Raw genomic sequence first — 21,531 nt, 5'->3', positions numbered from 1 at the left:
AATTATTTTTTTCAGTGAAATGGGAGATAGAGAAGGGAGTGCGGTTTGTGATCAGATTAGTATATAACATTGATAGAAAGTTACTTTCCATGAATTTTTCAATGAAAGAAATATTTGTAGGTCAGACAAACAAGCCAGATAAGTAGAGGGAACTATTCTTCCGTCGTTTTTCTTGAAAAAGCCAGTTAAATAAAATAACATTCACGTGGACACAGTACTACCTTGAAGTATTTTGAAAAAGATACAATAGACACGCCAATAATTATATTTGTGATATGTAAATTAAATATAACGATTTTCATGATGTAATTTGTTATGGTATATTTTATTTTCAATTATATTATTTAATTATTAATTTCATAATGAATGTAAAGATAATTTGGATATGTTTGATTTAAGTAGCGTTATACATCGAACAGGCAGCTAGTATATCTTCGTAATCTGAGTGAAAACTTGTTCGCAACAAATGCAAAAGATAATTAATTACCTTTCTTTTATTACACTGGAGCATTTTTGTAGTGTTACTACATAAATAGATAACGGGTAGAAAAGGGTGTGTTTTTCTTCTTCTTGGGAATAAGATAAATGTGATTATATATAGGAAGAAAAAAAGTATATTAGAAGGCATTTTAGGGTGAAAATAGTAATTAAGTTTTAAGAATCACCTGTATTTTACTAAGTAAAAAACTCATAAGCTTGTGATAAGTTTCTGTATAGAACATAATATTGATCAGAGTTTCTGTACTCATAGAAGAACTACGTAGAAAATGAACTCTGCATTGTATCCATATACGACCTGTAAACGTGCATGAACTCATACATGGTTATAAATGGAGAACCACGGGCTTATGCACGAAAGGAAGAAGGAAAGCAGAGGAAGAAATAAAGAAAGAGCTTTTGTGCTTTTTATATTACATGAATGTAGTATGATCCAAAGAAGGATGAGATACATATATAGAAGGAATAAGAGAAACGGGAAACAGAAAAGGTAAAATAGAGAAAACGGAAAAAACAAATGGAGGTTAGGATTTTTGGTGTTCTAGCAGCCTCCTTAAGCTTGACATAAATGTTGATAGTGTCAAATTTGGAATTGATATTATGAAAAGTGGATGGAGGGAGCGACTTTGTGAGAATATCTGCGAGTTGTAAAGTGGAGTGAACAAGAAATAGTTTGACAATGTTGTGTTGAATCTTCTCTCGATGAGGTGACAGTCAATTTCTATATGTATTGTTTTTTCATAGAGACTTGATTGGTGGCGATTTTGATGGTAGAGAGATTGTCACAAAAGATGGTAGCAGGTTGTGAGAAGGGGAGGCGAAGGTCGTGCATTAGATTATATATTGAGTCATTGGACTTCACAAACAATTTGAGCGAGGGCGCAATACTTGAGTTTAGAGGAGCTACCTGAGATAGTAGATTACTTTTTAGACTTCCAAGAAATGGGTGAGTTGCCTAGATAAACAATGTAGCCAGTGGTGGATTTTCTTGAGTCAGGGCAACCAGCCCAATCATAATCAGTATAAGCCTTCAAAGGGATGTTGCTTGCTGTCTTTAAAAAAATTCTTGACAAGGTGTTTGTTTGATGTAGCACAGGATTTTGAAAGTAGCTTAATGATGAATTTAAGTTGGAGAGGCAACATATTGGCTTAAGTGATGAACAATATAGGTCATGTTAGGGCACGTGTTTGTGAGGTAAATGAGCCTCCCGATCAATCTTACAAAAGTTGCAAGATCAACAATAGGTTGTCACCTTCAAATAAGACTTTGGTGGAGAAGTTCATTAGGGTGTTGATGGGAGTTGTATCGAGCATTCCTATTTCATTGAGGAGGTCCAGAGCATACTTAGCGGAGATAAGTGGATTCCTTAGGATTATAGGCAACTTCGAAACTAAAAAAGTAAGATAAGTTACCTAGATTTTTAATTTTGAATTGACCATTGAGAATGTTAGTTATATGATCAATATCATGTATGTTATTACCAGAGATAGTTGTATCATTAACGTAGATCACCAATGTGCATGCTTGATGACATCCTTTGTAATCTTTTGGATCAATTACATTGCTTGTCAATCAATATCCAATTTCGTCCAGCTAAATAAATTCATTTAAAAAAATAATAAAAAATATAAAAAAAAAATATGTTTTCAATTAATGGTAGGTAAAAAAGACAAAAAAAAATGAAAGAATTTCTTTTTTAGTTTTCTAACTTTAATTTTAACACAAAACGAATAAAAAATATAGTAATAAAAATAATAATAAAATAAAATAGCCCACTCAGTTTTTAATCTATTTTGTGAGTCCAATAGTTCAAGGGTTTTATTCATATCCTTACCCCCTCTTTACTCTTCACACCCCTCACATGACATCTTAGTCTTTAAAAAGAAAGGTGATTGAGTCAGTTTTTTTTTTTAAAAGGATATAATTCTATTGATTTGTAAAATTAAGATCAATATCTTGGATATTATATGATTTGATTGATTTTTGAAATATGTTGCTATCAAGATCAATTCTTTCTCTATATTATTCATTATCAATCAATTCACAATTAAGACCAAAATATTACAATGTATGTATATAAATACACATCTTATGGTAAAAAAAAAAGAGAAAGACAAAGACAGATTGGAGGAAAGTATAGAAGAGAATAAATTCTTGCATAAAAAGGGTACGACTAACAACCATTATTAAAGAAGAAATTGTTGGAACACCAAAAATTTGGAAGGTATGTGAAAAGGTAGTTGTAAAGTTTGGAAGGTTTGTCACTTCCATTTTTTTTCTTTTGATTTAGGCATTACAGTATGTCTTAATATAGTGCACATTTTTCTTTTACACATAGCTTTGAAATTTTCTTCTAGGGGCATTATTTTTAGTATTTACAAATATCTTGTTTTAAAAATCATAAAAATAATGTTTTTCCTTATTTTTTTTTGGTGTTGGTTCGATCCCTCATATCGTGTAACACCCATTTTCAAAATTCCTTTTTTTAAAAAATAATTATAAAAATATATTAAATATAAAATTTTAAAAAAATATTTTATTTTTGGTGTATTTAGAAATTCAAATTTTGAAAGAAATATATTTCGAGAATAAGAAAATTTTTCCTCTTTTACATTTTAAGGTATGAGTACTCGTGCGACCATCCGCATAAGCTTAATTCTTATTTTTTTTCTTAATCATGTTAAAAATATCGAAATAATCCAAAACCTTCAAAAACTAAAAACATCAAATTATTTTTCAAAATCATTTTCAAACAGTTTCACAAAGAACTACATGAGTCTAATTTCTCATTTTATATGAGAATAAGTAGAAGCAAGGTCAATTCTTGTTGGGTCCAAAAAACCAAAAACTTTTTTATATCTTTATAGTGCTGTTTTTGGAGAAAATTAAACATTTTGAAAACCACATCAACTTTGTACATTTAATTAAATGTACTGTCTTTGGACAAACGCACTAGGGTGCTAACACCTTCCCTATGCGTAACCAACTCTCGAACCTAAAATCTAGTTTTTGTAGACCATGTCTTATTTTACGGTTTCCCATAGTTTTTCCATAATAAACTATGGTGGTGACTCCAAAAGTTGTTTTAAACCTATTCTTTTATGGTTTGTTGTCCCGTCGCAATCTCGCTTGTGACACTGTCTATAGAAGAGAAAAAAATTTCATATGCAGGAGATAGTTTGTCAAAAGCTAAAACATGATCAATGGGATATTTAGTGGTGATGGTTCTATAGGAAGATATTTGAAAATCTTTTAGATATGCAAGAAGTTTTCTTGTTATAGTGGATTGTCTAGGAGAAGAAAGGTTGTGCTCTATATGTTCCTCGTTATTGGTTGTAGATAAATGGTCAGAAATGTTGTCATAAAATGGATCAGTATCATAAAAGGTTTCATTATTATGTAGAGGTAAAGATAAATGTGGATGATGAATAAAAGTAGATGTTGTGTCAGGAAATTCATTTTCACAAAAAACAACTTTTCTGGATACTTGTATGTCATGATTATCAAGACCATATGTGATATAACCTTTGGTAGTACGATGCAAACCAAGGAAAATGATGGACTTAACATGAGGGTCAAGTTTCTTGCGGTTTGCGTAAAAGGTACTGACATAACACAGGTAGCCAAAAACTTTAAGTCTATTGATATCAAAATCTCTGTTATTTCATATGGAGAATTGTTATTGAGAAGAGGAGTAGGCATAATATTAATAAGAAGAGTAGCATAATTGAGAGCATAAGTCCATAATTGAACAAAGACTTTTGAATGAAAAAACAAGGCTCTCGTAACATTTAAGAATGATGATGTTTCCTTTCAACTATGTCATTCTGCTTGGGTGTTTCATTACAAGAGGTTTGATGAATAATTCCTTCAGAACTAAAATAATCATGCATAATGAATTCAATGTCATTATCAGGCATGATGATCTTGACGTTGGTTTTAAACTGGTTTTTAACATGAGAAATGAAATGAAGGATGTGTTGGCAAGTTTCAGACTTATTCTTCATTAAATGCACCCAAGTATATCTAGTATGATCATCAACAAGGGTCAAGAAATATCTATGAGAATGCAGATAAGTAGTAGAGCATGGTCCTCAAATATCAATGTGTATAATATCAAAAGCATTAGAGGCAAAAGAATGACTAAAAACAAAAGGTAGTCTTTTTTGTTTAGCAATATGACATGCATTACAAGTATCTATTCTAGAGTCAATGTAGGAATATTTTTGTTTTAGAATATATGAACTCCTATCAGACATGTGGCCTAAGTGATTGTGCCAGAAATTGCCATTGTCATCTTTGTATATGTGTTGTCTATTGGTAGAATTGACAGAGAGATAAGGTGTGTTGTTGAGACCAACAAAAACATATAATCCTACATGTAAGTCAGTTGAACCAATCTTGTTATGTGTTATAGGGTCCTGGAGAAAACAAGTTGTGTTAGTGAATGTCACACGAACATTATTATGCATAACTAATTTAGATATGGATAAAAGATTGTAATAGAAATATGAAATACAGAGAACATCTTTTAGATAGAGTGATAGCAACCTCTTAGCTAGATTGGGCAAAGACTAGAAGAGAGGCTATGGTGATGGTCCCTTAGGTGATGTTGGTGCGGAAAATGGTGGCCAAAAGACCAAGGAAACGGAATCAATGGATGGAAAAGGAAGAAAGGCTCACGACCTTATGAGGTGGTGTGGTGGTGGCATGGTGTTTGGTGGCTCACAAAAAGGTTAGGCCAACTCTAGAGGAAGGTGACTAAAGGGACCTCATGTGATGCTTTAATCTTGATCTAAGTTAAGTATTATGGCTCAAAATGGGAAACATAACATTACTCAAAACCAAAGATGAATACATGAGAGGAGACACCTCTATTTATAGGCTAAGGGTATCTCCTAAAAACTCTAAAAACCAAAACTTTTCATGCCTAACTAAGGGTGGTCGAGAAAGTGGCCCTCTAAAGGTTGGGCAAATGTTCACAAATCCTCTCCAATGAGGGAAGAGTATGTGACCACTAACTAAGGAGAATCCTCTCAATTCCTCATGTGGCCACTACTAAAGCCAAATCTTTTCCAATATGAGTATGACACATGGCACAAACACACCACATGGTTTGGACAGTCAAATTAAGGAAAAAACCCTATATTGTTTAGGGCTTAATACAAGCCTAAAGAAACCTATGCTACTTGACCGAAATACATGGCCTAAATTATTCTTCAACCTCCATGATGGCTCAAGTGAAGAAGAGCTTGGTTTCACCTTCTAATGATGACTTTTCTTACGAAAGCTTGGTCATGCTTCTTGTGATAGGACCCTTGGCTAGGATTTTTCCATTATAGAGTTCACAGATTTGAATACAGTGGTTTTTATGGTTATGCCATTAGGTAAATTGATAATTACAAGGCTAATTTTTTTTATAAGAATGTAAATGGTTAAGAAAGGAAACAACATGATGAGTGGCTTTATAATATAGGATACAAGACACAATACCTTTATTTGCATTTGAGTTAAAACTTAAAATTCTTTTACCTACATTAGGAAAATAAGTGATTATAGAACTGATTTACGGATTTGGTGATGCTCTTATGTCACTATTGATATTGATGAGAGCCATGAGATATTGGTATTGTTGTTTTGTCAAGCGCACCACAAGATAAAAAATCTCTCATTGACTATCATTATTGGGTTCTTGGCTTCTGGATAAGAGACCTTTGCCATTGTGAAATTTATGACCAGGAGGGAACCCATGCTTTCTATAGCACACATCATAGTGTGCCTATTCTTGCTATAATGGGAACACGATTTCTTATTCGTTGAAGTTATGTTGGTAGGAAAACCATGTTTCTTAAAGCAAACATAATAAGTGTGGCCTGTTTTGCCATAATAGGAACAAGTGATAGTATTTATGGCAACAACGTTTTTCATTTCTAAGCTATTAAGGAAATTATTGTTCATTAATTGTTTTTCTTGCTGCATGACATAGGAAAAGATCTTTGAAATACGGGTATGAAATCCATTAAAAGAATTGAATGTTGTCGTACTGTTCATTTAGGCCCCTAAGAAATTGCCCGGCGCAATCCTCACGTTTCCTTTCGAAAATAATTGAAAGCATTTACAAGAACATTTCACTTCACACTTCACATGTGCATACAAGTTTAGGATGAAAATTCTCAAGCTCATCTCATACAACACGAAGCTTGGTTAAGAACTCTGTAACTATGTGATTTTTCCTTGTTTTGGGAAGCAATCTCATTTTGTAGTTCTGAGATGCGTAACGGATCACCTTGAAAGAATCTGGATTTCAGATAATTCCATATGGCTCGGGCACTTTCTATCCAAAGAATGATGTGTCATATATCTAGCGAGATGGAGTGAACCAACCAGGACACCACCATGTTGTTACACCTCTTCCAGACATTGTAAGAAATGTCTTCTCTGGATGGTTCGACAATAATTTCATCAACAAAAATGGATTTTGTTGGCACTGAAAGCATGGACAAAGATTTGCTCCATGTGTGGTAGTTGTTTGATTCAAGAAGGGGAGATATAAAGGAAATGACAGAACTTTCACTAGGGTAGAGATAGAAGAAACTTGAAGAATTGTTATTATTGTCAGACATAATGCAAGAAAACGTGAAAGAATAAAAAGAAAGCAAAAGAAAGGAGAAGAAAAGATATCAGAGTTGGTGCAAAAGGGCTCTTCAATAAAGAAACTCTGATACCATCATAAAAGAACTGCATAGAAAATAAACTCTGCACTGCATCCATATGCATATATGCAAATATGCATAGTGATAAAAGATAACCACGAGCTTAACACTACAAAAAAAAAGGGCATTACCGAAGGCCATAATCCCTCGGAAACAGCCAAAAGTCATCGGAAAAAGACATTTACAGACGGCCTACTGACGGGCATTGAGCCGTCGGTAAAGTCCTTGTCGCTAACTATTACCGACGGCTTTTGCCCTTCGGTAATTACCGAGGGCCAAAAGCCTTCGATAATGACATGAGATGGGTATTTATCGAGGGGCAAAAGCCTTCGGTAAGTGGCACGAAAAAATAACAGTTTACTCTGCACGTGAGCTGCTAACTACAAAGAATAAATGAGCAATTTTATTTGTCTTGTAAGAAGTGGCACATCACTATTGGAAGCAAGAATTGATGTGACACACACGGTCTTGGAGAAAGTAAATGAACATGATTTGAATTGAAATGGAAGAAGGGGACCACATGTGCAAGTGTCCACGGTTTTCTCAAATAATATGTGATTTTTCTATTGTGCAAAGGAGCTGCCACAATTCCTCACGGTAGTCATCTTCCAATTATAATGGGCCCATGAATAATTCATTTTACAAGCAAAGTTTTGGATGGAAACAAAAATGGGAGTGCCACCTATTGAAGAATGTTTATTTGGCTTATGACAAATGAAGGAGACCGTGAAATGATGGAGGGGCCACACGGTTTTGTTTTATATAGCATGCATATGTATTGGAATCAAATGGGAGATTGGAGAATTCTTTTTAGACTATGTAAGCCGTGCTTGATGGAAGAGGGGGCTACCAATTTGAAAGTTCACGCCCATGGAGCTCCAGTATGTGCTGAATTTTATTATTAAAGGGAGTGGTGTCACGACCCCACACAAGAAATCTCACTTTGGGTTGAAGAGATGTCTGCATATTGTTTTACGGTGCTATTCCACTTCACACATTGGTTTTGATTCTTCAATTGAAAAACAAAAAGCACATCATGGCCCACAAATTGAAAGAATGTTCGGTTCTTTATTGCTTTCAAGAAGGAAGTCCAGAAAACGATTTTGAGAGGCAGCAGCATGTTTGGTCACGACTTGGTCTTGGAGAAAGAGCACCCACCATCTTTGAAGAAAGCAAACGACCCTCATGAGAAGCAAATTACACGTCCAACAACCACACACCTCTCACTGCAAATTAAAGAAGTTTTGGAGTGCACAAGAGAGCCAACACACGGCTCGTTGGAAGCAAGAAGAGGTGCAACAGCTGTCACGGTTGCAGAAGCAGCTCATGGAAAATTCACTTCCAGTTGAGATGGAAGAGAAGCTCACGGGCCTATAGAGGAGACAACATCATGGATTTATTTTTGGTGCTGTCCAGCCATATGGAGGCAATTATTTTCTTGGCTTACAAAATGTAGCAGCAACCACATCCAACATCTTCACGCCCACAGCCTTCACAGCAGATCCAGTAACGTGTAGAAGAGAACCAGCAGCACCAACAAAGTCCAACAAGCAGAAGCTGCCACACCCAAGCTCAGACTGTCACTGCTGGAAGGAGAAGTTGATCATCACCTTCACGCAAGGTGCATCCAGCAGCAACCACCTTGGACAACACACGTTCGAGGCAGAGGAAGCACAGAGAAAAGAAATTAATCAATTGTTTATTTGGTAATGATGAGAAAATGTTTGTCTTCTTTTGGAAATGGTGCACGTAGAAAGTGGAGGGCAGAAAAGTAGAGACAACAACCGTAGGGGAGAGCACACAGAAGGGAGCATTTTACTTGGAAGAAAATAAAAGAGCCATGTCTAGAAGTGAAGTGGAGCAAGGCAACAAGCACAATGTCATGGTCAGTTCCACACACACTCACGGCAGCAGCAAGCATGAGAGCAAGGAAGTGGTTGTTGGTATATAACAAAAGGGAGAGAGCCGTGTAGCAGAGGGTTCCAGAGACCAGAGAGTTACGGCTTGGGAGAGGTCCCTCATTCCAATTACAAACCAATCTTTCTCAATCAAACAAGCACATACACTGATGCCACAACAAAATCATACAGATTGAACAAACCAATTTTTAAACGAACAACTTACCTTAACCGAGATAGCCTTGACAGCGACGCCCCACAACGGCCACTCCAACGCAGCCCTCAACCAAGTTCCTTCAACCGTATACTAAGAAGTTAATGAAAAGTAGATGAAGTTACCAAAATGAACATGACAGTGTGAATGAAGTTCTGTGGAACTTACCTCCGACAAAGTCCCTCAACCTCCACACCACCAGCCCTGAACGAAAGAACCAACCTAGGACGAACCCTAGCCCTGGACTCCCCAAAACCACCACGCACCGTGAACCAACACCGATGGACGCATCACTGACCACCGTGACCAACCACCGCGGGTGACTCACCGATAAACTGACAGAGCGTGAACCAACGGAGGCAAGTGTGTGAAGAGAGGGAGGATACGCACAAAACGACGAGGCTGATGAAAATGAATTTGGGGCACGAGGAACCTAATTTCTGACTTAAGTTAGTGAGGTCCTTATCGACGGCTTATAAGCCTTCGGTAATTACCTCTATACCGACGGCTTCAAGGCCTTCGGTAAAATGCCGTCTGTAAATCCAAATTTTCCAGTAGTGTAAGCACAAAAGGAATAAAGAAAATAGAGAAAGAAACAAAGAAAGAGTTTTTGTATATTACGTGAATGTAATATAATTCAAAGAAGGATGAGATATAAAGGAAAAAGAGAAACTGGAAAGCAGAAAGGTAAAATAGAAAAAAAACGGAAAAATCATATGTAGGCTTGGGTGGTTACAATTTTTGTGTGTTCTAACATGTAGTGAATTTTAATTGATGCAAGTGTTGGATGGTGTATAATATATATATATATATATATATATATATATATATATATATATATATATATATATATATATATATATATATATATATATTACATTTTACATTTTAAAAATAATATTTTCTAGAGAAGCAAGTTTTTTTGTGATTGTTGTAATATTCTTACTCTAAATCCAAATAATTAATACAAGCATGGTCTCCCGAGTTGACAACTTGTTATTTAATTTTTAAAAGAAAAATTGCATTAATCCTGGGAATTATTACAGGGTTTCTGGAATCTCATTATGAGTTTAATGAGTATGCTCAACTTTTATATTGTTAATCAATTAATAAATGCTTAATCTAAGAATGAGTTTTAAAATAAATATTATAAAAATAAGCAATAGTAACAGATTTTTAACACACGATTGATTCAATTTTATAAAATATTAAATATAAAGTGAAACTTAACAGAAAAATTGTGATTTTTAATAAAGAGTTGTCAGTAACAAATAATACATTCATAAATCTATGCTATTAACCCTTCTCTGTCATAAAAACTAACAAAATTATTATTATTATATATATATATATATATATGCACACACAACAGTTAATGATTAAATAGCTTTATAAAAGTGTCTTATACTATTCATGGATAACCTATATATTATTTCTTATATAAGAGACATTACTCAACATACACTAGTAAAAAAATTGTTTTTAAACTTGCGTTATAGGCTCCGGGGTTTAGGTGAAACCGAAGCCTATTAAAATACGGTGGCATTTTTGTAGTTTAAGCGAATTTATACGTCTCGGTTCAAAATCAACCAAAGCATATAAGTCATATTACCTTGGTTAAAGCAACGACCGAAGCCTAAAAACCCACTTGTCCCCTGACAGTTTCTGAAATTTGAATTCTATGCAGAGCCTATGGCTTCGGTTCATTCAGAACCAGTGCGAAATAGTGTTTATGCCTCGGTTTAAACGAAAACCGAAGTATATAATCATTTTATATTTTTTTTTCATTTTTTTCTGAGGACTATATGCCTCGGTCAGGTATAGAACCGAGACCTATATGCATGTATTGCTTCGGCGAGCAGAGAACCGAGTCATATGTGCACGTATCTTAACCAAAAAAATGTAACTTTTCATTTCCTTCTTCCTCCAGATCTGACTCACTCCCTCGCTCTCCCTCCCTCGCTCTCCCTCCTTTCCTTCTTCCTCCAGATCTGACTCCCTCCCTCCCTCTCCCTCCCTCGCTTTCTCGCTCCGTCACTCTCTCAGTCCCTCGCTCCCTCGCTCCGTCACTCTCTCAGTCCCTCGCTCCCTCGCTCCGTCGCCCTCGCTCCGTCGCTCCCTCGCCCTCGCTCCGTCGCTCCCTCGTCCTCGCTCCGTCGCTCCGTCGCTCCCTCGCCCTCGCTCCCTCGCCCTCGCTCTCGCTCCGTCGCTCCCTCGCCCTCGCTCTCGCTCCATCGCTCCCTCGCTCCTCGCTCTCGCGATCTCGCTCCATCGCTCTCGCTTTCCTTAACTTTGCATCGTTCTTAGAGTTTTCCAAAAATGTTAGGGTTTGATTTGTCTCTGTTATCTTCCAATTTCAGATTCTGCCAACCCGAGGAAGATTGTTGGACACAATTTGAGGTGTGGGAGGGAGAGGAGAAGGGGGTGGTAGGGTATCGGAGAAAACGATTTTACGGAGAGAGAGGTGGCTGAATTGGGGTTTGAATTGCAGAGAGAAAAAAGGGGGTGGCGGTAGCGGTGATGTGAATTGGGCCTGATGTGATGTTTGAAGAGAGTGAGAAGCAAAACTCGGAAACAGAGTTGGTGGCGGTGGCGGAGTCGCTGTGTGCTGTGTTCGTGGTGGTTTTCATCACCCTGGAACTTCAAGGACTGCTTCATACTGCTTCATAGTGAGTGATGGGGGTGTTGCCGCAACCACCGTGCTATGCAAAAGACAGAAGATGACAACCACCGATCTCGTCTTTGGGCCAAACACTAATCTTTGGCTTTCTTTTATCAACAATTTAACCAAAAAATAAAAAATAAAAAAAATAAAAACACCTATTGCTTCGGTTAAGGCAATAACTGAGGCAAAATTTTATCATTTTATGCCTCGGTCTGCACCCGAAACAAAAAAAAGTAGATTTTTTACCTCGCCTGAATATGCCTCGGTTCGAGAACCGCTGTCTATGGACAAAAATGACCACTGTCGTTTCCTCTTTCTGTACTAGTGATATATATTTTTAAACTATTAAAACTATAAAGTAAAAAAAAAAAGAAGAAAAAAAAGGAAATAAAAAGTGAGATAATTTGTAGATTGATGGTAGGAAAAATATATGAAATAAATAATGGTTAAATGTTTATTTTCCATTGTAAATTCTTCCTTTTCATTTAATGTAATACATTGTGATTAAATAAGTTCCTCAAAATAATATTATCAGAATTAATCATTGTATTTCAGATATGTTATCTATTTTGAAGTTGTATTTAAAAGATATTATCGATTTTGAAAGTCAAAACTCTGTTATGATTTTCTCTCTAAAATAAACACTCTAAATAGTTGAAAGAAAAAAATTATAAACAAGACTATTGCAACCTTTAAATAAGACTATTGTTATTAAAGACAAAGGAACCATTAAAAATTGTGTTTCTTGACTAAAACTATATACATTGATGCCACACTAATATTAAAATTAAAGTTCAGATACTTTAGAAATTTTGTATTCTCCAGTCAACAGCTTTTTCCTTTATTTATTTAGTGGGTTAAATATAATTATCGTCATTATTATGGTGTAACTAAGAACAAGAACAGTTTCGGAATCTCAAACCAGGCTTGAAAATCTTCGGATTTCTGCGAAAAGAGATCCAGTTCCTTTTTAAGGTACTTGTTTACATTGTCTGTTTGACCCAAAAATTATGACCTTTTGCGTGTAACTTGAGGAGTCATCGTTCCATCACTGTATGTATGTTCAGTGGTTTTGATAAAAGCTTTCGAAGTATTAATTGTACTGACATAATTTACTTATTTGTTGACGTGTGAAAAACTAACTTAAAGTTGATAAAATTAAAAGTATACGTGGTAAGTAAAACTAATTACTAATCTGATAAATGTGAAATTAATGATGTAAAGGATTTAACTTACGTTCAAACACTACAACTCAATTAGTTTTCTAAATTAATCAAATGAAGATAACGGAACTCAAATTGTCCTTCCTAAAGACACTCTAAAAGCTGGTTGGTTTTCCAAACTCTAGTTACTTGAAATGAAAATAAGCAAGACTTGGATCATAGTTGCTACACTAGACAACATAGTACAACACACTAAGCCTTAAGAACCTCACAGAACATGGAAACACTCATTCTTGATTCTTACCAAAAGTCATTCCTGGCTCAACCTTACTGAAAGCAGGCCTAGAAGAGATATCTTCCCACCAAGCTTTTACATGGGGACGCTCATTGATCATGGAAGCACAAGGGGTCTGCATTAAGTAGTGAGTTTCAGAGACATGGCTAAGATCAGCAAGGCTATAAAAGTCCCCAGCAAGGTACTTAGTGCTGCTCAGCTTTTCCTCGTACACATCCAGCACCTTCTTAAGCTTCTCAACGTTGGTGTCAATCACTGACTTGTCTGGTTCTTTGCCTTGGAAAGGGGCCACGAAGTGCTCGTAGATAATAGGTGACACTGCTGGCTCGTAGTAGTGAGCCTCTACCTCCGTCCACACCTTCACCAGTGCACCTTCTTTTACGTCCTTGTGCCTTATCAGATCAGGTCCTGTTTCCTTGAACTTTTCAGCTACGTATGCAGTAATGGCCCTGGACTCTGTCATGCAAAGCCTCAAAAAGATACATCATTTCAAGATTAAGAAAAAGATTGACACATTTTGGGCAATTGCTTGAAATTTCAGCTTTCAGATCAGTTGGAGAATCAATGAAATAGGATAGTTCAGTAAACAGTTTCACTTTATAGGACATGCATTTGGAATTTAGCGACCATCATGTGGTTCAAGACCATGATAGTCCAGAACCTCCACGTGATTTGAACTGCTAAGGATTCATGTTCTTGACATATCTTGACAACGTATATATGATGATTTTGATGGAACAAAGTCATGCTTGATATATAAATCCGATAAAAACTTGCATTCTGGGTAAGATTTTATGGACAAAAGGGGTTCATGTAAAGTGACAAAAAAAAATTGTAAAAATAGTATAGCAACTGAAGAAGAAGAATGAAAGTATATACCAAAAAGAATGAGTTCACCGTCTTCGAGTACTGGAATCAAACCAAAGGGCTGCATGTGAAACACTAGAAAAGTCAGTAGGTGGGAGCTAGCTTATTAAGAAAAGAGAAAAGTTGAAGGGCTTACGTTCTTGGAGAGAAAAGGAGGCTGTTTATGCTCTGCAGTGAAAACATTGACCGGAACAAGTTCAAAATCGACCTCTTTCTCATGGAGACAGATGATGGCACGGGTGGTGTTTGTGGACATAGGAAGACCATAAAGCTTGAGCGCCATTGTTTTTGGTTGCTACAGGTGTGGAAAGCGAGAGGGAGAGAGAGACATGTATGATAAGAAAGCAAGGTCCATTTATAAAGAGGTGTGAGTGTGAGTGACCTTGGAGACGAAGCCTGCGCGCGATTTCAGCGTGGGGAAGGTTGGATTTGTCGTATTTCGCCTCTAACGTTTGCGTGAAAACAAGGTGAAAACTGAAGTCTCAGATTTGGACATGTTGCTGTCAGGTGCGTGCGCTCCCAAAATCTGTTTTCACTGACATTTCAATACAATACTGACACCACAAAATAAATAGTCTTACTTACTTTCTCCTTTTATATTCACTGCTTCAACGAAGAAAAAAAGTTATTCCCTACCTATGCATGGTAAAACAGAAAGACCTCAGAATTTCTAGCATTTATAAGAGTAATGTGAGGTTTATATTATTTTTAAGTTTCCAAAGACGGTTTATCATGTGGGGATTTTTGAGAATAGTACTACTAAATAGTTGAATAAATACTTTCAATCAAAAATCTTAAATCAGTCATTTTATATTTACTTTATTTCTGTAAAAAATTTATCTTAATGATAACCATTCTTTTCTGAAATATAAATTCATATAAAAAAATCATGATATTATTTTTAATTTAAAATCTTCAATGAGTTTTTTATTCTTCTACTTATTTATTGTTTATTTCTTCGCTTTTTACTCATATCTTACTCTAACATATCACACAATAAGAGTTACATGCATAACTATGTAAATACATGAGTTTGTTCTTCAATATTTACTATTCTACTTCTTCGACAAACTAATTTCATCTTTGACTAGGAAAGTTTTCAGACATAAAACCATAAAAGCATAGATAATCATGTAAGTTAAATGAAACCCCTGACTATATTTCAGTTGAAGTTTAACATTAAAACTGGGATTTTCTTTTCTTTTTTCCTTATATAAGTATCTATACAACCGATTAGCATGTGTTTCTGTTCATGATCGAAACTAAAAATTAAATTGTTTCATAAAAAAATGAGATAATATATAGAAATGAAATTATAATTTGTTATATTTTGAGAAATTTGCTGTAATGTCAGTGGATTTCTTGTTCCCGCCAATTTCTCTTCAATCATGCATCGAAAAGGTAGACTAATCGGATCCATCATATTTTATGGCATTGGAGAAATAAATTCAGCATTTTATAAATAATAAAATAGGAGTTTCACCAGCAGAGAGGAAGAAATCCAATAAAAAATTTGTGATGCTCTCAGTCAAACACAACTTTCAGTGCATGTTTCAGAGAAAATTGTAGAATTTTAAACTCAAATGATGCAAACACAATTTTAAATTAGTTATCTGATTCGTACAGTTATTATAGAATTTTATGCATTATAGAAATTAATAAATGTCAACATGGTATTTAATATAGAAAGTAACTGTACACCACACTTATGTTGTTTTTGAAATAATAATTTAGTAAAATCGTATGCATGAAAAAGATTTATCAGAATTTATATATGATGTCATAGTAATGACCTGAAGCCTCCAGTAACGAGATAGTAGTTATTTATCTCTATAATTTTACCTTAGTTCAATAAAAATGTCATATGTTCACTGTTTCCTGAGACTAAAATATATATTTATTTTACTTAAAGTTTGTTTCTTGTTTCATTTACCTGAATATGGTCTTTTCACAAAAATAAAATATAAAAAGACCTATCAACTGCTTATTCTTGTCTACCCAGAATTGTTATCGTTTTCTGTTTTAATTAAGGTTGTATATATATAGCATCTTTAATGATAGATATTTAATAAAAGCTTTAAATTAAAATATATCATTTACAAGATCTCCTGTTAGAAAGAGATATTTCATCATAGAAAATATATTTAATAAAAGTAATAAAAAAATTGTATTTTAAACTCTATTTTATTAAAGAGATATTGTATGGAACTATTCTTTTATAGAGACTGATAAAAAAGATCTTTAAAACTAAGTTATTAATAACATAATTTTTGTTATATAACATGAGTAAACATTTATTTGTAATTTATAAAAAATAAATTCTATATTAAAATAATATATTACTTTTAAACCACTCTTATAATTCACTCCCATTATTAGATACATATAAATAGTTAACAATGAGGTTCACTTAATTGCAAGCAAGCACTTGGAATGCAAAGCCTAAAAGGAAACACATTGAATTAGCCAACAGAAGGAACTTGTCTAATTTGTACAGAGACATGAGATTCAGTGCAACACATAGGGTATTGGTGAATAAAAGTATGCTAAATTTAGCCTACTGCAGTGCTGTTCAATAATATTTATAATGTATGGTACGTAACATGACCAAACCTTGAATTCCCTTCATGAAATGACCCCTCTGCACAATGTCAAATCACTAATAATACACTGTTAAAATAGCATTAGGTCTTGCCACGTAATGCTCTCCACAAATTACTTTTGCTACTAAAGTTTACAAAAACAACCAATTGATTAGACAAGTTTCCAAGGAAATTTGATCATGTGTGGTTTTTTTACTCTGAATTCACTTTCAAATTTTTTTAATATCTGTTATTTGAGATTTCGACCATTACAATTATTACGGTTAAAATTTAGAAAGCTACATTTAAATATCAATAAATCATGCATGATCGAGTTCAAAATGGAGTATTGAAAGGAAACGAAACAGGTTAGCAGTTTGACGAGTCTCAAATAGTATTATTGGTCTAACTTTGTAGTAAAATATATAATGTCGTATTTTCATTAGTCTTTACCTGTTAAATATACAAAAAAGTAGCCCATTCTTGTGCGTTTTTTTTTTCTTAACTACCAACAAAAAAATAAGAAGGTTTCACCGTGGATCTCCAACTATTTCATCTGCACCTCTAATTTCTTAATATATTCTTAATTAAGTTAAGTGATTATTTAATAATTTTTTGTTATTAAAAATTTCTATACCCAGTTGATTGCACTTCCATTTTCCTCCTATCATCAAATATGCATTCCTGGACCTTGCACCCTTGTATTGACTACATCCCTATCCCTGCACTCTTGCACCCGCATACCCCTATACCCCATTTCATTTTTATTAAGAGACGCAACACTTCATTTGAGTTGGAACTTTGTGATAAATTTTTTTCTCTTTGACTATTTTTCTTTCTAGTTCATATCAATAGTTATATTTCTAAATGAGTGTGATATTGAGAATTAAAAAATTTTTAGAGGGGTTGATAGTGTTTGAGTGCAGTTTGGAGTGGTGAGGAAGCTTGACTTGTTTTGTGGTGGTGCACTTTGGGGTGCTTTGTGGTGGTGCTCTTGGAGTGCTCTTTTTGGTGTTCTTCCTAGTTGCATTGATATTGTTGGAGAGAGGTTAATATTTAATTTTTGGTTAATCTATTGCATGATAGTATTTTATTTTTGGTTAATTTGTTGCATTTGCATGTTAGTATATTATTTTTGTTTAATTTGTTTAATCTATTTAATCATGTTAGTATATTATTTTTTGTCACAGTAAACAACTGATTGATTTTATAATCCAAAAAATGTAAACATCAATTATTAATAATCGATGCAGGCCTAATCGGATATAGACATATGATGTGAGGAGCTTCGGATACTCATATCTAACGTTTTACTTATGTGAAATATTTAAATTATATTATGTATGAATTACTTTTTTATATTAGTTTATAATTATTTTTTTTAATTTTATGTATTAATTTATAATGTATTATATAATTTTTAATTAATATAAATTAATTTTATAAATTTATTAAAATTAATAAAACTATTTTTGAATTAAAATAAACTTAAGATGAGCCTATATCGGATATAAAAATCCGAATCTACCAAAAACCGGATGTGAATCTATCAAAATCAGATTGAAGTTCTATATGTTATATAAAATTTTATTATATTACTTATTTATTTTTTAACTTTTTAATTATTTTTAAAATTATGTATGATTTTGTATAAGTATATAATATAAATATATAACCTTTAATTAATATAATTTAATTTATATTAATTTATTAAAATGAATAAAACTGTTTTTCAATGAAATTAAAGTTAATATCACACTACAAAAAAGTAGGGCATTACCGAAGGCCAGAAGCCCTCGGAAATTGCCAAAAGCCGTCGATAATGGATGTTTACCGAAGGCCTATCGACGGCCAAAAATCCTTCGGTAAATCCCTTGTCGCTAACCATTACCGAGGGCTTCTGCCCTTCGGTAATTACCGAGGGCCAGAAGCCTTCGGTAATTACCGAAGGGCGAAAGCCTTCGGTAAATACCGAAGGGCGCAAGCCTTCGGTAATTACCGAAGGGCAGAAGCCTTCGGTAATGAGCATTGGAGTGTATTTACCGAAGGGCGGAAGCCTTCGGTAATGGGCAGACGAGGGCATTTACTGAAGGGCAAAAGCCTTCGGTAAAATGCAGAGCAGGTTTCAGAGAAATGGTTTTCCCTCTGCAACCCAGACCTGTATAACAAATTTCATTTACAAACAGACCTGCATAACAGTTTTCAAACACATACAAACATGCATAATGTGCATCTCAAAGATCCAATCAATGATCAATATCCAAGGCACATCAAATAATCCACAGGACATTCATTAATGTATAAATAATGTATTTATAGTTCAAACATAAAACAATGTAACACAAGGATGTTGTAACATCCAAATGTTTGTCTAACAAGTAATAAGAAAATGAAACCTAATAATGTACATAACTATCATCAGAATGATTTTCATCATCCTGCTCCTCTATTGATGGCTGGACTGGTGTGGGTTGGACTGATGAGGGTTGGACTGATGAGGGTTGGACTGAAGTGGGCTGCTGAGTGGCAGTAGGTGATGAGGACGGTCGTGATTGGGTGGGAGGGATATTTTGTACGTCCTGTGAGGTTTAAGGCAAGACAGTCATGACCAGGGCCTTAAGATTTGTAAACTCTGCTCTGAGATCAGTGAGCTCCTGGTCACGTTGATGGAGTTCCTGCCTGAGTTGAAGAACCTCGTCAGGAGTACTGGTGGAAGAAGAAGGCTGGTGCTTCAGAGTACCTCCTCTAGATGCTGTATAGTTTGCAGCAAGCTGTCCCGCACCATACACTCGTCCCTTTTTCTTCCCACCAACGGTGTCGATCCAGCACTGCGTCCTACGGATGTCATCATCTGCATTACTGGTAGCATCCGGTGTAGGAGCTGACTCATGTTCAGATCTAACCTGTGAAAGTCTCGTAGAAAAGTCTTCCTGTTGAAACATTAAAAGCAATGTCAGGGAACGATAGTATAACATAAATGAACAATTAATAATAGTGTTATTTGCTTACATGAGTCTTCCGAGATCTTTCATCAACAAATTGATTAGTTCCCTTCCGAACATGAGTCTGTGCAAAGACCTCATCAACATGGACCGCCCGTCCTAGAGCCTGTGCCTGTAACATAATTAAGAATTACAAGCGTACATATGAAATACAATATACATAACTTATTGAAGAAAGAAAAAGTTATGTAATGAGATTATACCATACGAATGGCATGCTCATGAATGGTGATCGACCCACCAGTATGCAGGGTGCCACCCCTTTCAGACGCTCTGTTCCGCTGGGCTTTGGCACACTTATTGCGGAACTCTACTGTATTCCAATGGGCCAGTAAAGAGTTCCAAATGTGCTCACCCAGCCAGTTAGGGCGCTGTCCTGCATTTCGGGCATCCCTAAACATCTCTGACAGCCGATGAGATGCTTTCATGTGGAAATTTCTGTGTATCTGAGTTTCATGTTCAGGTTTCCACTGCACCTTCATCTGTAACATTAAAGAGAACAAACATTGATTACAGAACATACTAAAATAAGACGGACATTAGTGTAAGAGATTGCTGACCTGAAAGCGCTGCCAGAATGGCTTTCTGTCGTCATGAGGTATTGCTCCCCAAGTAAGCCATGGAGTTAAAAACTGTTGCTTTATTGAACGTGTGATGGCCTGGGAAGCAACCCTAGATGGAATAAACCTGCATAACAAAACTCATTTCAATTACAATATGGTTTAAACATCAAATGATATCAACAGATTATAAACTTACCCTTTACCATAGGGCTCAATCCATGGTCGATCATGGAGGGGCGGGTCAAGATCTTCATCATCACCACTTGAATCTGGATCACCAAGTGGTGTGACAGTCTCAGAAGGAGGTACAGAAGATGAGGAAGGTATAGAAGTAGGGTCAGGGAGAGGAGTGGGGGTAATAACAATAGGGGGAGGAGTGGGGGTGGCAACAAGAGGAGGAGGAAGAGGGTCTGCTGCAGGGGTTGTAGAAGGGTGTGCTGCAGGAGGAGGAGAAGGGTCTACTGCAGTGGTAGTAGAAGGGTGTACTGCACGAGGAGGAGGAGTAGGGTCTACTGCTGGTATAGGAGTCTGTATACTAGGGGTAGGAGGAGGCCCCACAGATGATGAACTACCGGGAGCAGGGGTAGGTAGTCTAGCAGGCACCCTAAGTACATACTTTGGTGCCTGCCGTTTCCTCTTTGTAGGCCTTGCTACCCCTTTTCCTTTATCAGGACGCTCTGAACCTTGTCCTGTCATTACTGCATTCAAATGGTTACAAACAAAGCGAATAAATATAAATAAATAAAGAAGGATGAATTGTTTTCAAAGTCAATGTACAAGTAATTGATTTGAAAAAGGGTATTTTAGATAATGGTAATGAAATGATAGTCCAATTTGCTACAATAGATGTTCAACATTCAATCATCGTCATCATGATCATCATCTTCATGCTTCATCTTCATCTTCATCATCGTCTTCTTCTTCTTGTTCTTCTTCTTCATCGTCATCATCATCATCATCTTCTTCTTCTTGTTCTTCTTCTTCTTCTTCTTCTTCTTCTTCTTCTTCTTCTTCTTCTTCTTGTTCTTCTTCTTCTTCTTCCTCTTGTTCTTCATCACCTTGTACTGTTG

The 21,531-nt window shown here is 35.3% G+C and overlaps 2 protein-coding genes across 2 annotated transcripts; both read right to left on the bottom strand.

Moving 5' to 3' along the window:
- Window positions 1–13,199: 13,199 nt before the first annotated feature.
- On the bottom strand, window positions 13,200–14,684 carry LOC108325527 (glutathione S-transferase F13). The gene is made up of 3 exons (XM_017558610.2): window positions 14,451–14,684; window positions 14,327–14,375; window positions 13,200–13,903 (listed from the first exon to the last, which is right to left on the bottom strand). Exons 1-3 carry the CDS (start codon window positions 14,595–14,597, stop codon window positions 13,440–13,442), a joined length of 660 nt encoding a protein of 219 aa, XP_017414099.1. The 5' UTR covers window positions 14,598–14,684; the 3' UTR covers window positions 13,200–13,439.
- A 4,800-nt stretch (window positions 14,685–19,484) lies between these two features.
- On the bottom strand, window positions 19,485–20,496 carry LOC108324605 (uncharacterized). Its single transcript, XM_052874513.1, has 4 exons — window positions 20,459–20,496; window positions 20,102–20,380; window positions 19,906–20,010; window positions 19,485–19,826 (listed from the first exon to the last, which is right to left on the bottom strand). Exons 2-4 carry the CDS (start codon window positions 20,378–20,380, stop codon window positions 19,485–19,487), a joined length of 726 nt encoding a protein of 241 aa, XP_052730473.1. The 5' UTR covers window positions 20,459–20,496.
- Between the last annotated feature and the right edge of the window lie 1,035 nt (window positions 20,497–21,531).

Source organism: Vigna angularis, chromosome 3 (assembly GCF_016808095.1).
Source record: "Vigna angularis cultivar LongXiaoDou No.4 chromosome 3, ASM1680809v1, whole genome shotgun sequence".
NCBI classification, from domain to species: Eukaryota; Viridiplantae; Streptophyta; class Magnoliopsida; order Fabales; family Fabaceae; genus Vigna; species Vigna angularis.
The sequence above is the reverse complement of the archived record's forward strand: the minus strand, read 5'-3'. Positions and strand labels throughout refer to the sequence as shown.

Bases quoted from the DNA above. Each gene is read 5' to 3' on its own strand.
- LOC108325527 (XM_017558610.2), bottom strand. From the start codon at position 14,597: ATGGCGCTCAAGCTTTATGGTCTTCCTATGTCCACAAACACCACCCGT. The intron at 14,376-14,450 runs GTAAGCCCTTCA...TTTCACATGCAG, and splicing joins CTCCTTTTCTCTCCAAGAAC to CCCTTTGGTTTGATTCCAGT. The intron at 13,904-14,326 runs GTATATACTTTC...TTTGCATGACAG, and splicing joins CGGTGAACTCATTCTTTTTG to AGTCCAGGGCCATTACTGCA.
- LOC108324605 (XM_052874513.1), bottom strand. From the start codon at position 20,380: ATGAAGGTGCAGTGGAAACCTGAACATGAAACTCAGATACACAGAAAT. The intron at 20,011-20,101 runs GTATAATCTCAT...ATTATGTTACAG, and splicing joins ATGAGCATGCCATTCGTATG to GCACAGGCTCTAGGACGGGC. The intron at 19,827-19,905 runs GTAAGCAAATAA...ATGTTTCAACAG, and splicing joins AAAGATCTCGGAAGACTCAT to GAAGACTTTTCTACGAGACT.